General features: G+C 36.5%; 1 protein-coding gene and 1 long non-coding RNA gene across 3 annotated transcripts in view; one reads left to right on the top strand and one right to left on the bottom strand.

The window, feature by feature from the left end:
* LOC137019243 (uncharacterized) overlaps nt 1–22,335 on the bottom strand; it is a 30,788-nt gene that overhangs the window by 4,479 nt on the left and 3,974 nt on the right. Inside the window, exons 2-3 of the long non-coding RNA XR_010894983.1 lie at nt 10,357–10,448; nt 9,130–9,276 (exon numbers count right to left, since the gene is read on the bottom strand). This is a non-coding gene — a long non-coding RNA (uncharacterized lncRNA). The remainder of the gene's footprint in view (nt 1–9,129; nt 9,277–10,356; nt 10,449–22,335) is intronic.
* Nucleotides 1,077–21,023, top strand: rhpn1 (rhophilin, Rho GTPase binding protein 1). Of its 2 annotated transcripts, none has more exons than XM_067384490.1 (16): nt 1,077–1,455; nt 4,418–4,533; nt 4,789–4,917; nt 5,032–5,107; nt 5,195–5,272; nt 9,142–9,266; nt 9,342–9,508; nt 10,343–10,440; nt 10,974–11,060; nt 12,971–13,127; nt 13,668–13,781; nt 13,868–14,062; nt 15,565–15,641; nt 15,722–15,865; nt 15,951–16,097; nt 18,836–21,023. In XM_067384490.1, exons 1-16 carry the CDS (start codon nt 1,399–1,401, stop codon nt 19,034–19,036), a joined length of 1,968 nt encoding a protein of 655 aa, XP_067240591.1. In that variant the 5' UTR covers nt 1,077–1,398; the 3' UTR covers nt 19,037–21,023. The 2 variants fall into 2 exon arrangements, with proteins under 2 accessions (XP_067240591.1, XP_067240590.1); XM_067384489.1 differs by having other exon boundaries at nt 12,971–13,145.

Here is a 22,335-nt window from a genome sequence, read left to right as displayed (position 1 = left end):
TAATAAACAATTAAAGACAGCACTACTTATGAGGTTGTTAATTGATGGCCGTCAGCTAACATTATTTCAACTTAGTTTTAAAATAATTGTGTTCAACAGAGAAATTTGTGGTGGAAACTACATTACCCATGATGCTGTAAAGAAAATTCCACCAATCAGAGAGTTGAAACTAGCAAAAATGTGCCAAAATATCTCTTTAGCCCCACCCACTTACATGAAGCACTGCAAATGACATTCCTACACTCAAAATATTTGAATATATACGCATATTTTGCAATAAACATAAAATATATTATTTTTATATATATGATCAACATTTTTAAATGAGTAGTTTTATATTTCTCCATCATTTTTAATTTGATTACGCTGTTCTTAATGCTTCATGGGATTGTCGTTATTTTTGTCAGATTTTCAAATACTTTTTTGCCTTTTTAACAAAAGCTTGTAATATTATGATTCTCCTTGTAGGCTTGGTTCATGGTTTATATCGCTTTAACAAATATTTTTTTGAAATCCCGATGGGAGAAATGAATGGAAAAAATACTTCCGGAACCAACGCAATTGAAAAAGTGGGCGGGCACTAAGGCACTAATGTGATCTGCCGGTAATTAATATTTTAAAAAATCTTTGGGAAAAAAAAAATACTGTTTGATTTAGTAAATAGTTTTTAAATAAAGTGTTTTAGTATGTCAGTTTACACAGTAAATCTAACTAATCTAACAAATTTTGTTTGTTGTTCATGACATATGGAAGTGTGTAGATAGTTAAATACATTTTAGAGATGTGTTTGTGGATTTAAAACTGGTTTACAAGTGCTTTAAAGCAATTTGATGAATGTTATTGTCCTCAGGCAGACACAGGGCTTTTGTCTTCACTATCGCATCGCGCACTCACTGATGCCTCCGTGTTGCCAAGGGCAACATTTATTTTTCCGCTCCAAATCTCCTTTATTCCCACCACCGTCGCCTCATTGGACGTTTCCCCTGTCTATCTGGTGTATTTATCGATTGTGATTGGCTATTGTATATGTCAATCAGAAACAACGCGCTTCTATTGGCTGAATCCCACGGACGCGATGCGAGAGATCAGCGGTGGCTCGTGCGCGTACAGGCAACAAGTGGATTTTGTGATTTCGAGTATATTTGATTCTTTATGGATCACATTATTGATCTAAATAAATGTATTTAGACACGTTTACAGTTAATATCGTGTCTGGCGTGCGTTAAATAAGCAGAAAAGAGCCGTTAAGTGGCGTTTGTATTCTGACAGGAGCGTTTAACGGATTTAACGGTTAGTTTGCGCAGTTTGATATCATGCGCTGGCGATTGTGTCTCGCGCGACCTGTTGCGTGAACGCGCCCGGTGTGGGACAGAAAAGAGCATTAATATCGATGAGCTCATGATGTCTGACTCTGGATCAGATGAGGACAGAGGCTCGACAGAGTCCGTCAGAAAGGTAGGTGGACTTTCAGAGCATATTACTTAATATGTCACATGTTAATTGACTGCTTATTGCTTAACATTTAAAACCAACAACGCAATAAGTAATAACAGCCTGAGGCAAAAAAGTACTGTATGTGTAATATGGTAATTGTACCATAGTAACTAATTCTAAATGATTACCATAATCATATACCATGGTATTTACATATTATCCTTAGGTAGTCATATGGTAATAACGTGTTTTTAGATAGATACTTTGATATTCTTTGCTAAATTTAGTGGCATATGAAAATTGTTATTATTTGTGTGTGTGTGTATATATATATATATAAATATATATATATATATATATATATATATATATATATATATATAACGTTATACATAAACCGATTATTCAGAGTGATATCTGCCGATGCCGATAGGTTGGGGGTTCCGTCTTTTATAGGCTACCTTCTTTTAAATTAATGATCATTTCGTTATAATTAATAATTATTAATTATATTTTAATGATTATATTTTGAAAGAAATTTGTTTCAGAGTAACTGGTATTAGTTATAAAGAAACATTACTCAAATATTAACACACATTAAAGGTGCAATATGTAAGAATTTTGCATTAAAATATCTAAAAACCACTAGGCCAGTGTTATATATTTTGTTCACTTGAGTACTTACAATATCCCAAATGTTTGCAACTATTTGTAAATCTTGAGAAAATTGCAGTTTTAATCAAGGCTCCGGGACGTGTGTAGCCTGGGTGCCAGCCCGAACCCCGCCCACAACATTTTTTGGACGGGAAGTTCGGTCTGGACTCGATCCATTGTGGAGTAATTATGCTCGACTCCCAGAAAGCCGAGCCAATCAAATTGCCAGGGCGGGCTTTAATCGATGATGGACAGGCTATCTGAGGTTACGTAACTACCCACGTCATCAAAGAGCGCTTGGGTTGAATTGGTTTTCACCAACGATGACTGCTGGAGAAGTAAGATGTTTAGATTCCGCTATCACGTAATAAAAGAAATCGACAGCGCATTCATTTTAAAAGACGAACAAAGAACCGCAATCAAGGCATTTGTCGATGGGAAAGATGTGTTTGCTGTCCTTCCAATGGGATTCGGCAAAAGTTTAAGTACAAGTTCAACATACGTCACTTTGTTGCTCTGATTGGTTGTAGGTCTATCCAATTGAGTGCAGAGTTTTTTTTTTTACTGGTTCGGTTAAGACACGCCTCATAATTCAAGTGCAATGGAGCAGTATCAGACTCACATTCTGCCTAGAATATGAGTATGACGAAGTCAGGCTAGGACGTGTGAGGAGTCGCCTGTCAATTGCATCATACCCGCGTTACCCTCGGTTTCCGGTTTATTTTGTAGAAACCATGGAAACACCAAAGACGCTTTAATATTTACATGTTTTAATAGACAAGGGAATAACTGTTTTGATATATTTATAGACAGAAAACGAATTGTTGTTATATAGCTCAACACGTTTAGTCTTATTGTTTAAATCTAATTTTCTTGATGTTTTGCGAGTCTCATGCTTTACCATGCCTCAGAGAAAAACACTATTTTGTGAAGTAGCTAACATAGCATAATCAGATGCAGCTTTATTTTTAGTAACAGTAATACAGCATTTTCTCCATCATACAAGGTTTTAAAATTAATTGCATGCCATTATCAACACAATCATCCAGCATTTAATCTGATATTGTAAAATGGATCTATCTTACTGCAGTGTGTAACAGTGTCTCACAGCAGCTGCCGAGCGAACACACAGAGTAACGTTATAACATCATTTTCAACACTCTCAAATGTATCTAATATGATAAACAGCGCTGCGTTTCCTCATACTCATGACTGGAAAAGCGGAAGCGGCGCCGGCGACTGTCATAATAAAAGTCCCGCTGCTCGTGAGGCGTGTGTTGATCAATCGCTCCAGCTCCTCGTTCAGCTCCACAACACTCGCTCCTGCTCTGCTTCAGTAACGTTAATAATCACATCCATGAACATGATTTCTTCCCGAGTCCAATCCCTATTCTTTTGCACCAGCCGTTGAGATGGAGACCACATGTCCCATGATTCCGCGTTCAAACTTGGCGTCATCAAGCTACGCCTTTGTTTTAAATAGGCCTCTAGCAGACAGAAATCCTACGTACTGTCATTGAATACCATGGCAATAACATGTTTTTAGAAGGATACTTTGATTTCCTTTGAAGTGCAATGTCGCTAAATATAGTGGTATATGAAAATTGTTATTATTTTTGTATATATTATAGTAGAAATGCACCGATACTAAATTTCTCTACCAACAGCTGATTATTCAGAGTGATATCTGCCGATACCGATAGTTTGGAGGTTCTGCCTTTTATACCTTTTTTTAAGTTAATGATAAATTCATTATAATTACTAATTAATTATTATATTTTGAAAGAAATGAAAATAAAAACTTTATTCTCTCCATTTCATCAACTGGTTTCAGAGTAACTGGTATCAGTTATAAACATAAACACATTACTCAAATTAATATTACCACACATTAACTAAATTCTGAAGATTAAATTAAAATTTCTTAACTTTCTCAATGTTATTAATTCATATAATTACTGTTAATATTGAACATCATACTGATTTCTTAGCATTTTCTATACACAAAGCACAAATTCATTGCATTTTCCTGCCCTCTTTTGATTGACATGATATATCAGCCGATAACCGAAAGTGTAAAAATTTGCTTTTATCGGCCGATACCGATTATTGGCCGATATATTGGTGCATTATTTATATATATATATATATATATATATATATATATATATATATATATATATAGCTAGAGTACCTTTTTCATTAACTTTAACATGAACAGAACATAAGTGCAAAGTTATATTCAAATTCTGAGAAAGGCAGTGAGACTAAATTCAAAATATTTAAATTTCAAGTGACCACATGGCAGGTGTGTGTGTGTGTATTTTAGGGATGTGACCCTCTTGTATCAACCCAGCGCAGCAAACTACAGCAGCGAAGAGCTAAACTCAACCAGCAGATCAACCGAGAACTTCGTCTGCGGAACGGCGCTGAAAATCTCTACAGGTACCAGTATATGTTTTCCATAATAACACACACTATGAACACCACCCTGCCTGACCCAGAACTAACAGGAAATGACACGCCTCTCTGTGCTGCCCTGTTGATGTTCTGTTCTGTGTTTTGATGTGGATTTATTCTTCCATCACAGTCATTTTATATTACAGCAATGGCATACGTTGGCATTTATACCATCACACAACACACTCGTTATTCCGCTCAACCCTTCGTTAATGTGATGTGCAAATCATGTTTTCCCAGGGCCAGCAGTAATCAGAAGGTGAAGGAGACTGTAGCATTAGAACTGAGTTTTGTGAACTCGAACCTTCAGCTTCTCAAAGAAGAACTAGAGGAACTGAACAGCAGTATGAACGTCTACCAGACCGAGAGGTTGGGTACTGTCTTTACTATACATGTTTCTTTCAACATGGTTAACAGATAAGTTAAATTAGCATTAAAGTACATGCATCGAACATTTAAAAATGAATCATCACTCTGTTTCAGTGAGACAGTCAATGTTCCCATGATTCCACTGGGGTTGAAAGAGACTAAAGAGATTGACATGACTGTACCTCTTCAGGTGAGATCAATATTCATGTTGTAGCGCTGAATTTATGTGCACCTATCCAGTGTTTAAATCTGCCTAATTTCTCTTCTGTTTCATCAGGATTTTATCAGTGAACATTACAGTGAGGACGCGTCTCTGTACCTGAACGAGATCCGGGATTTCATGGAACTTAGACAGGTCAGTTAAAGTCAACATGAAACGCTGATCACAACACGTATTACTTCTTTGACGTGACTTTAAGTAGTATGTAGACAAATGCATTATGATGCATTAATGAATAATTAACCCTTTAAGACCGGATGGAGCGCCGGTGCTCCCATTTGCGTATCTCTGTTCAAGAGCCAATAAAAACTGAACCCATATACAGGTGCTGGTCATATAATTAGAATATCATGAAAAAGTTAATTTTTTTATTGTAAATGATTTTTTAAAATGAAACTTTCATATATTCTAGATTCCCTACATGTAAAGTAAAACATTTCAAAAGTTTTTTTTTTTTTTAATTTTGATGACTAGAGCGTACAGCTAGGGCTGTAGTCAAGTCCACCTTTGTCGAGTCCAAGTCCAAAAGGTTCGAGTCCAAGTCAAGTCCGAGTCCAAATGAGACAGTCAAGACAGAGACAGAAAAAAAAGAATCCTCTTCAAAACCTTCGTACATAACTATTGATAATTTATGTGATGTGAGAGACAGCATATCTTAGATTCTAAAATAATAATTTTGCATTATTATTTTTTCCAAACAGCAAATAAATGCAATAGAATAGAGAGCTATGAAACTAAGTTTTTCAGGTTAAGTAGGTTTTTATTTAGATAAGAAATACTACAGAAATTAAAGTAATCAAATGTAAAATAACACATCCACGTTGGTTACCTTAATTTCTGTATTTTTTATTGTAAATATTAAATACAGACTTATTCTTACCATTAAAGTTAAAAACGTATTCAGTCAAGAGCAGAAAGTGATTTTCTTTGTCTTTTGTTCTATATATAACATGTCAGACAGCAGCAGGAATATTGGACTGCTGTCCCTTTAAGAGTTGCGTTCTCTTAGCTATTTAACGATCCAAAACTGACTGTGTTTATCTGAATAATTGCCAAGACGAGCATTTTGACATAATTTTGTATGTATTTAATATTTTAAGTGCATTAAGCCACTCATTTTGGTAATTGTGACTCTGTTTGACTTCGGTCTCTGTTTGAGACTAAGCGTGGCTTATTCGCATGATCAGTGGTGCGCGCGCTTTCAGTGTGAGCACGAAACCTGCAGGAACCGGAGCGAATGAGACGAGTGAGAGAGGAAGCGCCCGCGCGAGTGTGTGTCACTTCACCGTGAGAGAAGAGAGCGAGTGGAGTCGAGACCAATTAGGACTTGGTCACCAATGACCAAGTCCGAGACAAGTCCGAGTGCAAATATCACCGAGTCCGAGACGAGTCCGAGACAACAGAAAAACTTCTCGAGTCCGGACTCGAGTCCAAGTCCGGAGTCGAGTACTACAGCACTACGTACAGCTCATGAAAGTCCAAAATCCAGTATCTCAAAATATTAGAATATTTCCTAAGATCATTCAAAAAATGGATTTGCAAAACAGAAAAGTTCAAGTTCTTTAAAGTATGTTCATTTGTGCACTCAATACTTGGTCGGCAGCACATATTACAGCAAATGGCTTGCTCCTAGCACAAATTACAGCATCAGTGAAGTGTGGCATGGAAGTGATCAGCCTGTGGCACTGCTGAGGCACTATTGAGCCTTCAGATCATCTGTATATTGTTGGATCGACGGTTTCTCATCTTTCTCTTGAAAATATCCCATAGATTCAGGGGTCAGGCATGTTAGCTGGCCAATAAAACACAGTAATATCATGGTCAGCAAACCAATTGGAAGTGGTTTTTGCACTGTGGGCAGGTGCTAAAGTCCTGCTGGGAAAGGAAATCAGCATCTCCATAAAGCTTGTCAGCAGATGGAAGCATAAAGTGCTCCAAAATCTCCTGGAAGATGGCTGCATTGACTTTGCACTTGATAAAACACAATGGACCAACACCAGCAGACGTCACGGCCCCCCAAATCATTACTAACATTACATTATTACAGCTTGGATTCTGTGCCTCTCCAGTCTTCCTTCAGACTCTGGGACCATGATTTCAACATGAAATGCAAAATTTACTTTTATCTGAAAAGAGGACTTTCGACCACTGTTCACTGTCCAGTTCTTTTTCTCCTTAGCCCAGGTAAGATGCTTCTGATGTTGTTTCAGAAGTGGCTTGGTAGTCCTTTTCCTGAAGATGTCTAAGTGTGGTGGCTCTTGATGCGCTGACTCCGGCTTCATTTGACTCATTGTGAAGCTCTCCCAAGTGTCTGAATCGGCTTTACTTGACAGTATTCTCAAGCTTGTGGTCATCCCTGTTGCTTGTGCTCCTTTGCCTACCCAATTTCTTCCTTCTAGTCAACTTTGCATTTAATATGCTTTGATACATCACTCTGTAAACAGCCACCCCATTCAGTAATGGAGGGTGTCAGTGATTGTCTCCTGGACCATTGTCAAGTCAGCAGTCTTCCCCATTAGTGTGGTTTCAAAGAACAAGACATACCCGTAATTTATGCTGTAGGGATGGTCATTTAATGAACTCAAATATAAATATTCTAATATTTTGAGATACTGGATTTTGGACTTTCATGAGCTGTATGCTCTAAATCAACACATTTAAAAAAAAAAAAAAAAACTTTTGAAATGTTTTACTTTACATGTTGGGAATCTAGAATATATGACAGTTTCATTTTTTAAAATAATTTACAATAAAAAAATGACCTTTTTCATGATATTCTAATTATATGACCAGCACCTGTAGGTAGCACAATAATTCTTTTTGCATATAAAACCAGAGACTTTACACTTTCAGATCAAGCCTCCAACATGCTTCTGTTGCATTATTTTCACCCTCGTAATGAGTCTGAGTAATATGCCTTTACAACAAAAACAGCACAGCCGCTAACTGAATATAAATATGTGGATTTCGCATGCTCATAACTTCATGAAAAATGCACAGATCATAGAAAATGACATCATTATTTATAGCAGATTCTCACGATTAAAATCAACATAATATATTGCATTGATCACAAGATATTACTCATGGAATTATTTAACATACTTGGCTAAAAACATGTCTCTCATCTTTCCGGGATGCAGTGTGTATCCAATGTTTCCGGACCCATCCATGTCCGTTTTCCAATGTGGAATAACACAAAATAGGTATCATCTTAAAGCTTAGAAATTCAGCTTTTCAATGCATCTAACCAATTTAAAAAACTCCTAAGGGGTGCTGAGAAGCGCCTCTAAACCGGAGTTTACCGCCCGTGGGCGCCATCTGGCTGCAAAAAAATTAATAACAATTTATTCAACTATACTTTATATGCTATCACCACAACATTTGAACCAGATGCAGCTCACATGTAGTAGAGCATCACCAAAAAAAATTTTTTCTCTTATTGCCTTCCTGAGTTATTTCATGTCAAATAAAAAAATGAAAAATTAATAAAAAAAAACTATATATATATATATTTTTTTTTGTATTTTATCAGCAGTTTTTCAGCATGAAAATGTCTAAATGTACTGTAATTTATATTTTCTAAAAATGTTCTATCAAATGATACCTCTCCTTGCTACAGTTTTGGAGTTACGAGTCTTTACTTTTGTGTATGTCGCTCAGAAAAAAAAAAAACTCTAAAAAAGCCTTCAGATCTTAAAGGGTTAAAAATAAGAATTGTCAATTTAGCGTGAAACTGTTGTCGTGACGAACAAGAAAAATTGACCATGGTTCATTCAAAACGAATTATTTATTTGTTCATCTACTCTAAAAAGATATCCCATATCCATGTGAAGGCCAGTGCCTCGAACTACATTCATATTCTTTCGCATGATGCATTTGATTTCATGTCATTCTTTAAAACAAAAGAAGTGATTATCACTGAAAGTGCCTGTGCAAACACAAGTTAAATCATTATTTTGGATGATGAAAATTATTTCATTAGAGCTCACCTCTCTTCGTAGGCCATGCGTACTCCCAGCAGGAATGAAGCGGGGCAGGAGCTGCTGATGGAATATTACAATCAGCTGTATTTCCTGGATCAGCGCTTCTTTTCACCACACAGGAGTCTGGGGTTTCATTTTCACTGGTGAGACACACTGTTGCACACAAACAAATGAATGAGCAGTGGTAAGAGATGGTCTGATCATGTGTCTCATTGCAGGTATGACTCGCTGACCGGTGTGCCTTCCGTTCAGAGAGCGCTAGCGTTCGAGAAAGGGAGCGTTTTGTTCAACATCGGAGCACTTTATACTCAGATCGGAGCCAGACAAGATCGTTCCACACTGACTGGCATTCAGGATGCCATCGATGCTTTCCAGAGGGCGGCGGGTAATGAATGATCTGTTGATTTTCTGTCCATGGGTCAAGCACAGGAAACGGGTCACAAATGTATTATTTTTTTCACTAAACAATACTATTTCACTTGAGTGTACACCAACATTTTTTTATGTTTTTGATAGAACTCTCTTCTGTTTACCAGGGCTGCATTTATTTGATCAAAAATGCAGTAAAAATATGAAATATTTTTAAAATTTAAAATAGCTGTTGTCTATGTGAATATATAGTAAAGTGTAATTTATTCCTTTGATCAAAGCTGAATTTTCAGCATCATTACTCCAGTCTTCAGTGTCACATGATCCTTCAGAAATCATTCTAATATGATGATTTGATGCTCAAGAAACATTTTTGATTATTATCAATGTTGAAAAAAGTCATTTTTGTGGAAACTATGATACATTTTATTTTTTTAGGATTATTTGATGACTAGAAAGTTCAAAAGATCATCATTTATTTGAAATAGAAATAGTTTGTAACATTATAAATGTCTTTATTGTCCCTTTTGATTAATTTAATGCATCCTTGATGAATAAAAATATTAATTTCTTAAAAGAAAAATCTTACTGACCCAAAATTATTATTATTTTTTAAATGTTGAACCGAAAGTGCTGGAACAAAAACACAAATTCTGCATTTTTAGAAAATAAAAACATACAGAATCTATAATATATATTTAAATTCATCATTTAATTTCTGTAAAAGCATTTTTTCCCCATTATAACCCATTTAAATAAAATAATTAAGAAATGGGCGACTGAAATTGGCTTAAATCTGCTGTTTGTGTTAAACTCTTGTGTTAAATGTGACGTGTGTGTGTTTGTGCAGGTGCGTTTCTCTACCTGCAGGAGAATTTCTCTCATGCGCCCAGTCTGGATATGAGCGGCCCCGCTCTGAGCATGCTGGTCCGCCTCATGGTAGCTCAGGTATTGAACTGTAGAGAGGTTTATAGAAATAAATGGTGTGTTCACACTCTGTTTGATTAAAAATGAACTCTGGTGCGATTGTTCTGTTAGTGCGGTTCATTTGAGTAAGTGTGAACGCTGCCGTCTGAACTCTGGTGCGCACCAAACAAGCGGACCGAAACCCTGAAAAGATGGGTCTGTTCGCTTCCAAATGAACTCTGATGCAGTTCTACTGAAATATGAACGTGTCACGGACCAAAGACATCTAAAAGATTCAAAAACAGGATGTGATGTATCAAGATGCGACCCTAAAAAGGCCTCGTTCAGGCGATTGTTTTGATGCGGATCCGAGTGCGTTTGCCCTCTAAACGCACCAGGTTCTGAAACAAACGCTCTTAATGTATCATTTTCTTTTTTTGATTCGGACCAAAAGAACCGAACTACAAGTGTGAACAGACCCTAAATATTAATTCCAGATTATGTCTTCTATAATCTGATATGTTTGAGAGGTATTCATGTAGTAACTCGTGTATTTCTGGGTTTATTAACTGCAGGTCCAGGAGTGTGTGTGTGAAAAGGTCATACTCATGCAGGACAACGACCTGAACGTGCTTCTGCAAGCCGCCCAGGAGGCAGCGAGGGTGAACACACACACACAGTCTCACACACACACACACACACTCTCACACACATATACACACACACACACTGACACATACATATTTACACACATACACACAGTCAAACATTGTCACACACAGACGCATACACACACATACACACACTCTCACACACACTGACACATACATATTTACACACATACACACAGTCAAACACTGACGCATACATATACATACACACACATACACAATCACACACACACACACTGACACATACATATTTACACACATACACACAGTCAAACACTGACGCATACATATACATACACACACATACACTATCACACACACACACAGTCACACATTGACATACATATACACACACACACACTCGCACTCACACACACAGTAACACGTTGACAAACGTACACACACACACTGACGCATACATATACACACACACAGATACACACACACAATAACATGTTGACAAACATGACACAGACGCATACATATACACACATAGATACACACACTCACACACACAAAACACGTTGACAAACACACACACACACACACAATCACACACATACACAGTCAAACATTGACATATACATACACACACACACACACTCGCACTCACATACACAGTAACACGTTGACAAACACACACAGACGCATACACACATAGATACACACACTCACACACAAAAAACACGTTGACAAACACACACAGACGCATACACACACACACTCACACACAATAACACGTTGACAAACACACACAGACGCATACACACATAGATACACGCACTCACACACAAAAAACACGTTGACAAACATACACACACACACTGACGCATACATATACACACACAGATATACACACACACACACACAATCACACATTGACACAAACACTCACACACACAGTAACACGTTGACAAACACACACACTGACGCATACATATACACACACAGATACACACACTCAAACACACAATAACATGTTGATACAAACACACACACACACTGACACATACATACACACAAACACTCGCACTCACACACACAGAAACACGTTGACAAACACACACAGACGCATACACATACACACATAGATTACACACTCACACACACAAAACACGTTGACAAACATACACACACAGACGCATACATACACACACAGATACACACACACACAATCACACACATACACAGTCACACATTGACATATACATACACACACACACTCGCACTCACACACACAGAAACACGTTGACAAACACACACAGACGCATACACATACACACATAGATTACACACTCACACACACAAAACACGTTGACAAACATACACACACAGACGCATACATACACACACAGATACACACACACACAATCACACACATACACAGTCACACATTGACATATACATACACACACACACTCGCACTCACACACACAGAAACACGTTGACAAACACACACAGACGCATACATACACACACACACACACACACAATCACACACATACACAGTAACACGTTGACAAACACACACACTGACGCATACATATACACACACAGATACACACACTCAAACACACAATAACATGTTGATACAAACACACACACGCAGACACACATATTGACATACACTTACACACACAGGTCACACGCATACAGTCACACATTGACATATACATTCACACACATACAAACACACACACACAGATGCATATACACATACACACATTGATGCATAAATACACACACACACAATAATGATTTTTATACTGTAGAAAATGTATATTCTGTCTCCTAACCCTAGAATATATAATAGTTAACATAAGGTTTACCAGAACCACACACACACTTAAATGAATGCATGTTATGGGGTTTCATTTGTTAATAACTGTGTGTGTTTGCAGGTGTCAGACGTGTATTCTCTGGTTCTTCAGGCGATGTCAGTGCCGTTACTGAAGGACTATGTGCCCTTCTCCTGGATCTCTATGGTTCAGGTCAAAACGCATCATTTCAGAGCGCTGGCCCATTATTACGCCGCTGTGGCGCTGTGTGACTGCTCAGGTGCTTCTGAGTGTCTGTGTGGGTTTGAGACCATGTGATATTTACATCATGCATACAGTACTGGTCAAAAGTTTAGAATAATTATGACAAAAATATGAAGCAGCACGACTGTTTTCAACATTGATAATCAAGAATGTTTCTAGAGCAGCAAATCATCATATTAGAATGATTTCTGAAGGATCATGTGACACTGAAGACTGGAGTAATGATTCTGAAAATTCAGCTTTGATCACAGGAATAAATTACACTTTACTATATATTCACATAGAAAACAGCTGATTTACATTGGAAAAATATTTCACATTTTTACTGTATTTTTGATCAAATAAATGCAGCTTTGGTGAGCAGAAGAGATCTTCTTTCAAAAACATGAAAAAAAAAAAATCATAATTATTCTAAACTTTTGACCAGTAGTGTATTTATTTTACAGTTTTACCATCAAAACTGGCCTGATCTACTTACATGTTTCCGTTCATATTGTGTTTATTATTCTAAAGAAACAAGGTTTTGTTTATAATGATCATTTTCATACCAATGCAGGCATGCCTGATGAACACGATGATGAAGGTCGAGAAATTAAAGCTCTCGTACAGATTCACACCAGACGGCCGGACAAACTGAACCTTCAAGATCCGGAGGACAAACGGAGACTCGGTTTGTGTAGTGGGATGTTTTTACTGAACGTAAAATTTCAGTTTCTGCACAGGTTAATATATACTAACATATATTTCATTTTTAAGGTAAAGCTCATCTGCGCAAAGCCATCATACGTCACGAGGAAGCCCTGCGTCTTCACGGCGTGTGTAAAATGCTTCGAAAGATGGACATCCTACAGGAAGTTCTGTCTCATGCTCATGCACGCTCACTGGAGAAATACTCTGATATTGATCAAGAAGATGATTTTTGTGAGGTCGCGGAGGCCCCGGAGATCCAGTGTGAGTGTCTAATATGCTAATAATCATGTTTATGAAGAGTTATTTACTTTTAAATCTGGACTGTGACCAGGAGCTGGTTGGATAAACTGCTTAGACTAGTCATCTAAAAAATGTCAAGACTGGTCATAACTATTTAAAGTCAGTTACATAAAAAGGTAGATCGGCCTATTTTAAATTGGAAAAGCACGACTGATAACTGCTAGTTGGTCACCATAGTAAGTAACAATAGTACCATAATTGGTTACCAGAGTAAGTTAATGCAAATGACCCATGCTTCAAGCATACTACTATACTACTCATACTAACTCTGCTTGGCGCTTCAAATAATGATTATATTACACTGTTACACCAGTAGGTGGCGAAAAGTGACTGTTAAAAAAATTATTTCCCATTGAATCATTCATTCAAGAGATTTGTTCAAAAAGGATGATTCAACCAGTAATGAAACAAGTGAGTCATTGAATCATTCACTCAACCCCATTTTTAAAAAATAATTCATTCAAATAAATTAAACATTTTTACGGAAGAGGATTAGGGCCAAGCAATAATAAAAAAATAAAAAAAATGAGTCATTAAAGTAATTATAATGCAAAATTAAACTCGTTAAATTTCAGAATAAAATCATTAAATTTCGAGAATAAGGTCGTGTTTCGAGAAAAAAACTTTCAATTTTGAGGAAAAAGTCTAAATAAAATAAACTTATAGCTTATAAAATTTCGAGAATAAAGTCATTAAGTTTCGAGAAAAATGTTGACATAAAATGTTGAGAATCTTTAGTTTAATCTCGCATTATAATGACTTTAATCTCAAGATGTTTTTTTTTTAATGATTATTATTATTGCTTGGCCCTAATCCTCTTCCGTACAATTTAAATAGACTACAGCAATTAACATTTTGTCAGAACCTCTAGTAAATTATACGTTATTTTGTTTAGTTGCCTGTTCAGAATCATGGGAGAATCATGATCTCTATTTGAAACAAAAAAATCGTGATTCGCAATTTATCCAGAATTATGCAAATCGGAAAAGATATTATTCAGTTCAATTCAGTTAATTGTTGATTCAATTCAGATCAATAACTGTAAGGTCATCAATTATAAAATGAGTTCAATTAAGCTTTAAGCAGCTCCACAGAAGAAAATAGTCTTGTTATTCACTTCAAGTCAGTTCAGTGTTGATTCAGTTCAGTTCAATAACTGTTGATGTTGCAAAAGTAGTCAATTATGAAACATTTGAAGATGTTCAAATCTACATTATTTTACTTTTTTTAAAAAACATTTTTGCAAGAGTGAAGGAAATGTAATTAATTTCAGCTTTATTTATTATTATGGAAAGTGCATGTCATAGTGGGATCAAGTATTTTACGCAATATTCATATATTCCATGCATACGGACCTTTTGCATAATATGCACAGTTTACATACTGCAGAAATAGTAGAGTTAGTATGCTGTTGCAAACATAGCTGTAGATTCTTAACATGACCTTTGACCTGTCGCCTACAGCTCAAACACAGCAGAAGCCTGATATTAAAACTCCTGATTTCAGTGCCGTCAGAGTGACTGACATTTTCCATCGACTGGTAACGCTCACACTCACACTAATGCTGTAACATGTTTTAAATGTTAAAAAAGTGTTTAATGTTCACCTCTGCATGTGAAGGGACCGCTTTCAGTTTTCTCTGCTCGAAATCGTTGGGTGAGGCGTCACACGTGTTTGGTTCGAGGAGAGGCGGGGCTTGGGCTTACGCTTCGAGGTGATTCGCCGGTTCTGGTTGCTGGGGTGTTGCCAGGGGGATGTGCTGCGGTAAGAGACGTCAGCAGAGCCAGTAACATTTAAAATGATTTTGTACCGCACATGTCGTGCTTCACATTATGGGCGTGTTTTTTAGGAGGCGGGACTCCGTGAGGGTGATTATATCGTGGCTGTGAATGGTGCAGATTGCAGGTGGGCGGAACACGCCGAGGTCGTTCATGCGCTAAAGAGCTGCACTGAGAGAGGACTAGAGCTCGACGTCATCACTCTACAGTCACACGAGGTACATGCTGTGCGCTTTAGACCATTTAACCCTGTGAAGCCTGACATATGGAATAATAGTTTGAAATATCTATTTGAAATGGAATCATTTATTCAATCTTTAGACTTAGAATATTTTTTTTTAAATCTGAAAAAAGGTTTGCATATGTGTTTTTGATGAGCATCATATTTGATACATCAGGCTTTTATGGCTCATATAGTATGATATAGTGAGAATATGGACAGAAAAACATCTCAGTTTTATTCAGAGGCCCAAACTGAGCAAAAATATGTAATTTGGTGCAGATGCTGATATTCATATGGACAAAAAGTAAGATGAAATTCTGATCCTTGTAATGAAAATGAATGAGATAACAGTATAAAAGTGTACGGTTACACTTTATTTTAAAGGGGACCTATAATGCCCCTTTTCACAAGATGTAATATCAGTCTCTGGTGTCTCCAGAATGCATCTGTGAAGTTTCAGCTCAAAATACCCCACAGAAAATTTATTATAGCTTGTCAAATTTGCCTCTATTTGGGTTTGAGCAAAAACATGCCGTTTTTGAGTGTGTCCCTTTAAATGCAAATGAGCTGCTGCTCCCGCCCCCTTTCCAGAAGAGGGCGGAGCTTTAAGCCTCTGGAGTCTGAGGCTGATTTGGCGCCTGGAGAAGTTTTGACATGCCCTGACATTTGTGCTTTTTTCAGTTGTTCATAAACATATTAATAACAAAGGTGTCATTACAATGTATTCAGCACAAACTAGGCTACCAAAATTTGTGAGGAACATGTATGTACATGTTTGTGTTTTTAAAGGAATAACGTTTATGTGTGGTTATTGAAAAAACAAAAAAATTAAGTCACTGAAATAAGGCCAAAAATATATATTAAATCTGTGTTTACAAGACTTCTGGGTATTGGAGGTTGTAGGCTAGAGTTTTTGCTTCAAAATTATGTAAAAATTATAATGCCTACTTGTTGATATAAAACAATATATTGATTTAGTTTTTGTAAGACTTTTTTTGTCAAGAAACACAGTATGTGTAGGCTTGAATCATCATGAATAATGGGTCATTTACACCTGAGAAGACAAAAGAATCGCATAAAGAACCTCTAATGGTGCTGCATATTAATGAGGCCTTTAAGTCAGGTAGGCTGTGAGAAAAAACTCTGTAATCATGTCTCAGCTCAATTTAAAATAATGGTATTATATTATATTCTTTAAAATATAATGTATTTCTGTGATGCAAACAGTCTGAATATAGGTTTTTAGTTTAAAAGCATTCACATTTGGAGAAATATTGATGGATTCTCATATGTTTATGTCAAATTTCTATACAGAGGAGTAATATTTATTCTATATATATCATCACAATGAGCGCTGGTGTTTTCAATTCATACTTGCAGCCGGAGGGCGCTCTGTACACCTTTAGTCCACAAATTATTCTAAAGAAGAAGAACCAGGAACTAACGGCATGTCTTCTAGAGATCGCTAACCATGACTTTTACATCCAGATAAACACTTTTCAAGACAATAAATACACGATTGAGACGATGTATGCATGTATTGACTGAATTTGCGTCTGAATAGCGCTGGCTCCATGGGCGTGGCCGCATTAGTGGATAATGAGCTGAATCATGGCCTTCTGACATGTGTCTCTTTTCATACAGATTACATAAACACAGAATTTTTGTTTTCGATTTGACTTACACGATTTAAAACCTGACATTTCAATGTTTTTTTAGACATAAGTCAAATTTTTTTGTGATTAGTATTCACTAAGTTATAGTTCATTTTCTGAGAACTATCAGATTAAACTTTGTTCAGAGGGAGAGGAGAAATCACGCATCATGTTAGTTTTCTTTATTTTACAAAAAGCACAACATTTTGTTTTTACTCTGAGTGTACACAAATATAAGAAGGTATTCTATAGTTTCAATTGATATATTACTTATGTCTCTATGACAAAAAATGACAGAGTATTTTAAGTCTGTTTTGCTGCAATGTGAAAAAAAACCTGAAAACGCGCCGGATACCTCAAGGAGTTAAACAGGGAAAAAGTCATATTTTCATGATCTGTCCCCTTTAAGGCCAACCCTCCTATACTTAATTTTCCACGTTCTGCTCCATTTTACGCTCCATTTTTGAATGCGCGAGCATTTCAAAGTATTCTGCTTTGTTCATACACACTATGCGCTATTCTTCTACAGCTCTTTTTCCTATTGTGGAGGTTAGCAAAGAGCATTGTATTACAGCGTGCGCCCCCTTCTGGGCTGGAGTATGGATCGCCTGTGACTGACTTTATTCGTTGTCTAACTGCATGAACCGAACCGTGACAGCCGTACCGTACGGTTCTGGATGAATACATGTACCGTTACACCCCTATAGAACAGACATCTAGCAAATATTTTCAAAATTGTTTGTTTAGGTGTTGATTTAAATTTTCAACAGCATTTCTCAGAACTTAAAATCTCAGGGATACTTTAAGTTAATATTTTACATCTAAGAGGTTCAGCGGACAAAAAGTTTGGGAACCTCTGCACTCAAGGAAATACACAAATCAGGTCAAATATGCCCACAAAAATAGGATTGCATCTTTTTTTTTTAAATGCTTGACTGAAAGAGCGAGCAGTACAACTTTCAGACTGAGAAGGTTCAAGTACATGTGAACTGAAATTGAGCAAACAGAAGAGTGGCGTGTGAAAATAGCTGTGAAGCTAGATTAAATTGATATGAAGCAGTGTGTAATATTTTCATAGGTCGAGAAGAGGATGAATCTCTCACCCACCGGTGAAAGAGAGTGTCAGTCGGGCAGTCCGAGGAAAGCGAGTCGGGAATACGAGCGCGGATCCTCGTCTATATGGAACTGGAGCTGGAGGAGCGGCGGCGGCAGCAAGAGACTCGGAAGCACGTTCAGTCTTTCCTTCGGTAACTTAAGAGAGGGTGAATCCATGTACTGAAAACACACCAGGAAAAGAGAGGAAAAAGAAGACAAGCACTATTTTACTCAATCGATAGAGCACAATTGTCAGATATGATAGCTGAAGAAAAGTTGGTTTAGATCAATTCTAGCACAATTCCAAGTCATTCAGAAGAGCAAACGAACTGCCACAGGATGGAGGATTTTATTATATTTCTAGCTGCAGTTTATCACCGAATATGTATTAGTCCAATGCTTTTAGAGTGTCTTGCATACAGCCACCCCAAAAAGTACTTAAATCACACTGAGAAATGGCTGATTCTCAAAGCAGATGTTATGCATGAAGCATTTGCTTGTGCTTTTTTCTTTCAGATAACTTAAGCGTCTAAATACTTTTTGTGGTCGCTGTACATATAACATAGATACATCCTTGCACAACAGAAATGCAGCTATTTTCCACTGATTGAACGTGTTTCTGTACTATATGTCACATGACTTCAGATGTGTTGAGATGCGTGTTTGTTGAATGTAGCAGATCTTTCTGGATCTCCAAGAGTTTGGCTGTTTATAGAGTGCATTATATTTTTCAGTGGCGTTGGTTTTGGAAGTATTTTTTCCATTCATCACTCCCATAGGGATTTAAAAAAAAAGTCTTTGTTAAAGCGTTATAGGCCATGAATCAAGCCAATCAGCTATGAGGAGAATCATAACATTACAAACTGTGATTTAAAGCAAATAGTATTGGAAAATCTAACAAAAATACAAACTTAACAGCTTTAGTGATAGAAAGAACTACAATCCCATGAAGCATTGCAAACAGCATGATCAAATTAAAAGCAATGGGAAACTATAAAACTACTCATACTAATATGGTGAATAAAATAATTATTATGAGATCAAAAGGAGTGGGCGGAGCTAATGAGTTGTTTTGCTTTCATCTCTGACTGGTGGAATTTTCTGTACAGCATCATGGGTAATGTAGTTTTCACCACAAATTCTTTTGTTAAAGAGTTATCTTAAACTAAGTTGAAATAATGTAGGCTTACTGCTTCAGCAAAAGCAAATCCCATCGATTAACAACCTCACAGTTTGCAGTAAGTCTGTCCTTATAAAGGTTTATAAGTTATTGTTAAAAATCAATTTCCCTATGGAGTTTTTACTTCTGGAACCTGATTTTTGCACACTATTGCTGTTGTCAACATCAGAAAAGAGGCCTTTATTATGGAAGATTGTTTTTGCCATGCAATAAAAAAAATGTAAAAATTTAATCTTTTTATCTTTTTTTAAATCTCAAAACTGCAAGTTATAAACCTTGTAAACACAAGTTTACATCTTGCAATTCTGACTTTTTCCCTCAGATTTGCAAGTTATAAACTTTTTTCTAAGAATTCTAAGACTTTTTCTGACTTTTTTTTCTCAGAATTTTTTCTCCTTTTTTTTTCTTTGGCATTTCTTGTAGTTTCGTGTGTTTTTTTTGTTTGTTTGTTTTTTTGCCAAAGAAAACAAAAATAAAAACCATAATTATTTTTTATCTCACAATTCTGCCTTTTCTTCATTGCAATTGCGAGTTTTTATCTCACAGTTCACTTTTCTTCTCAGAATTGTGAGTTTATTTCAAAATTCCGCTTGCAAATCTAAATTTTTATATCAGAATTACGAGGGGAAAAATCTGAATTGTGAGATTAAAAAGTTGCAATTAACTATTTTTTTTTTTTTTTTTTCGAGGCAGAAATAAGCTTCCATACTTAATAATCACATCGGCCATGACCAACAATGAGAAGATGTGTTCGAATTCTTGAACTCAGACTATTTAGATTGTCAGGAGGAGGATTTAAGAATGTATTTTTGCACAGAAAATGATCATGGGTTTATTATGTCTGTTTTTCGTGCGTGTGGATTATATTTTATGTTTATTAGTAGTTGTCAGAAGCGATTTGTTACCCAGTATTCCAGCTGCACTCTTGCCTTGATGATTTAAAACAGCATATCTTGTGCAGGCCTCTTTATCATGACAAATAAATCAAGTTTTTCATTTAAACGCATTCATACTCATTTATGTCTGTAACACTAACAGTAATAGTGACCTCCAGTGAGAAGACAGCTTCAACCTGGATTTTCTGGATGAAATCATGCTCATTTTGTGTAATCCTAATAATGATGTTTAAAGAAATGTGTTTTTTGGAGTCAGTGACACTGAAGTCTTGAACCAGAAGCTCTCAGGATGACATTTATAAGGAAGTATTCTAACAGCTGACTCTTGTCGCATTGGGGATTGCAGGAATGAATATGCAGTAAACAATGATGAAATATGGGCTATTGCTGCCAAATGTGTTTGGATTCTACACTGAGTGGCTCCCCAGACACACTCCTGCACTGGGAAATGAGACGGGTCAAATCTGGACAGTTTCAAATCTATTAGAATAGATCGGGCTGATTAAAGTAACATGGCACGCAGATGATGTCTGAGAAAGTTAGCCAAGCAAAAGTGATGAATTCATCTTAGAACGTTAATTAGTGAATCAAACCATCAGGTTCTGAAGCTGTAATCAGTGCTTGACTTCACCACTAGAGGGCAGCATCAGGTCATGCTTTAACATGAAAACATGCACACATACAAAGATTTCTCTGAATATGCATAATTATATTATTTGAAAAAGACATTAATCTGAGTATGATTTCAATTAAGCAAAATGCTTATTCTAAACTAGGGCAAAACTCATTAACGTAATGCAGTTACGCTTTAAAAAACGTAATACTTTATTAATTAGTGGTATTTTTCAGAAACGTTCTTACATTATACGGGAAATATGTATCTTGACATCCATGTGTTTTTGTAAATTTAGAACAATTTACAAATAATAGAAAACATGCATTTGAATAAAATCAGTGTATTTGACTATATAGTCAAAAGTATTTTATTAAGACTGTTTCTTGCATTAAAAATATATATATATTTTATATATCCTATATACACGTTTATTTAAGGCATTTTAGATTTTGCAGTTTAAACGCACACTTAAGCTTGTTTATTCATATATTTCATCAGAGGAAGGATCATTGGAAATTATCACTTCATCTTTAAGATGTCGCTAATAATACGTCGCGCGCGTTCCTTCCATTAAACGCGGCGTTATTGCACCAATTCATCACGCGTTCGGGATCCGTCAGATGATCATGAACGCAGGCTTATGTTCCAGAGCTGCAGAAGCATCTGGCTTCCTTCAAGAGCGATGACTTTGAGTAAACAAGTGCACAATCGATCACTGCAGACCATTAAGGGGCCTAATCGGGACAGCAGGAGCTCTGTGGGGTGAATCTTCTCTGTCACTGGAGCATCAT

The sequence above is a fragment of the Chanodichthys erythropterus genome, chromosome 4 (assembly GCF_024489055.1).
Source record: "Chanodichthys erythropterus isolate Z2021 chromosome 4, ASM2448905v1, whole genome shotgun sequence".
Classification (NCBI taxonomy): Eukaryota; Metazoa; Chordata; class Actinopteri; order Cypriniformes; family Xenocyprididae; genus Chanodichthys; species Chanodichthys erythropterus.
Note: the sequence above shows the minus strand (reverse complement) of the source record. Positions and strands in the feature narration are given on the sequence as shown.

Bases quoted from the DNA above. Each gene is read 5' to 3' on its own strand.
- rhpn1 (XM_067384489.1), top strand. From the start codon at position 1,399: ATGATGTCTGACTCTGGATCAGATGAGGACAGAGGCTCGACAGAGTCC. The intron at 4,534-4,788 runs GTACCAGTATAT...ATGTTTTCCCAG, and splicing joins GGCGCTGAAAATCTCTACAG to GGCCAGCAGTAATCAGAAGG. The intron at 5,108-5,194 runs GTGAGATCAATA...CTGTTTCATCAG, and splicing joins ACATGACTGTACCTCTTCAG to GATTTTATCAGTGAACATTA.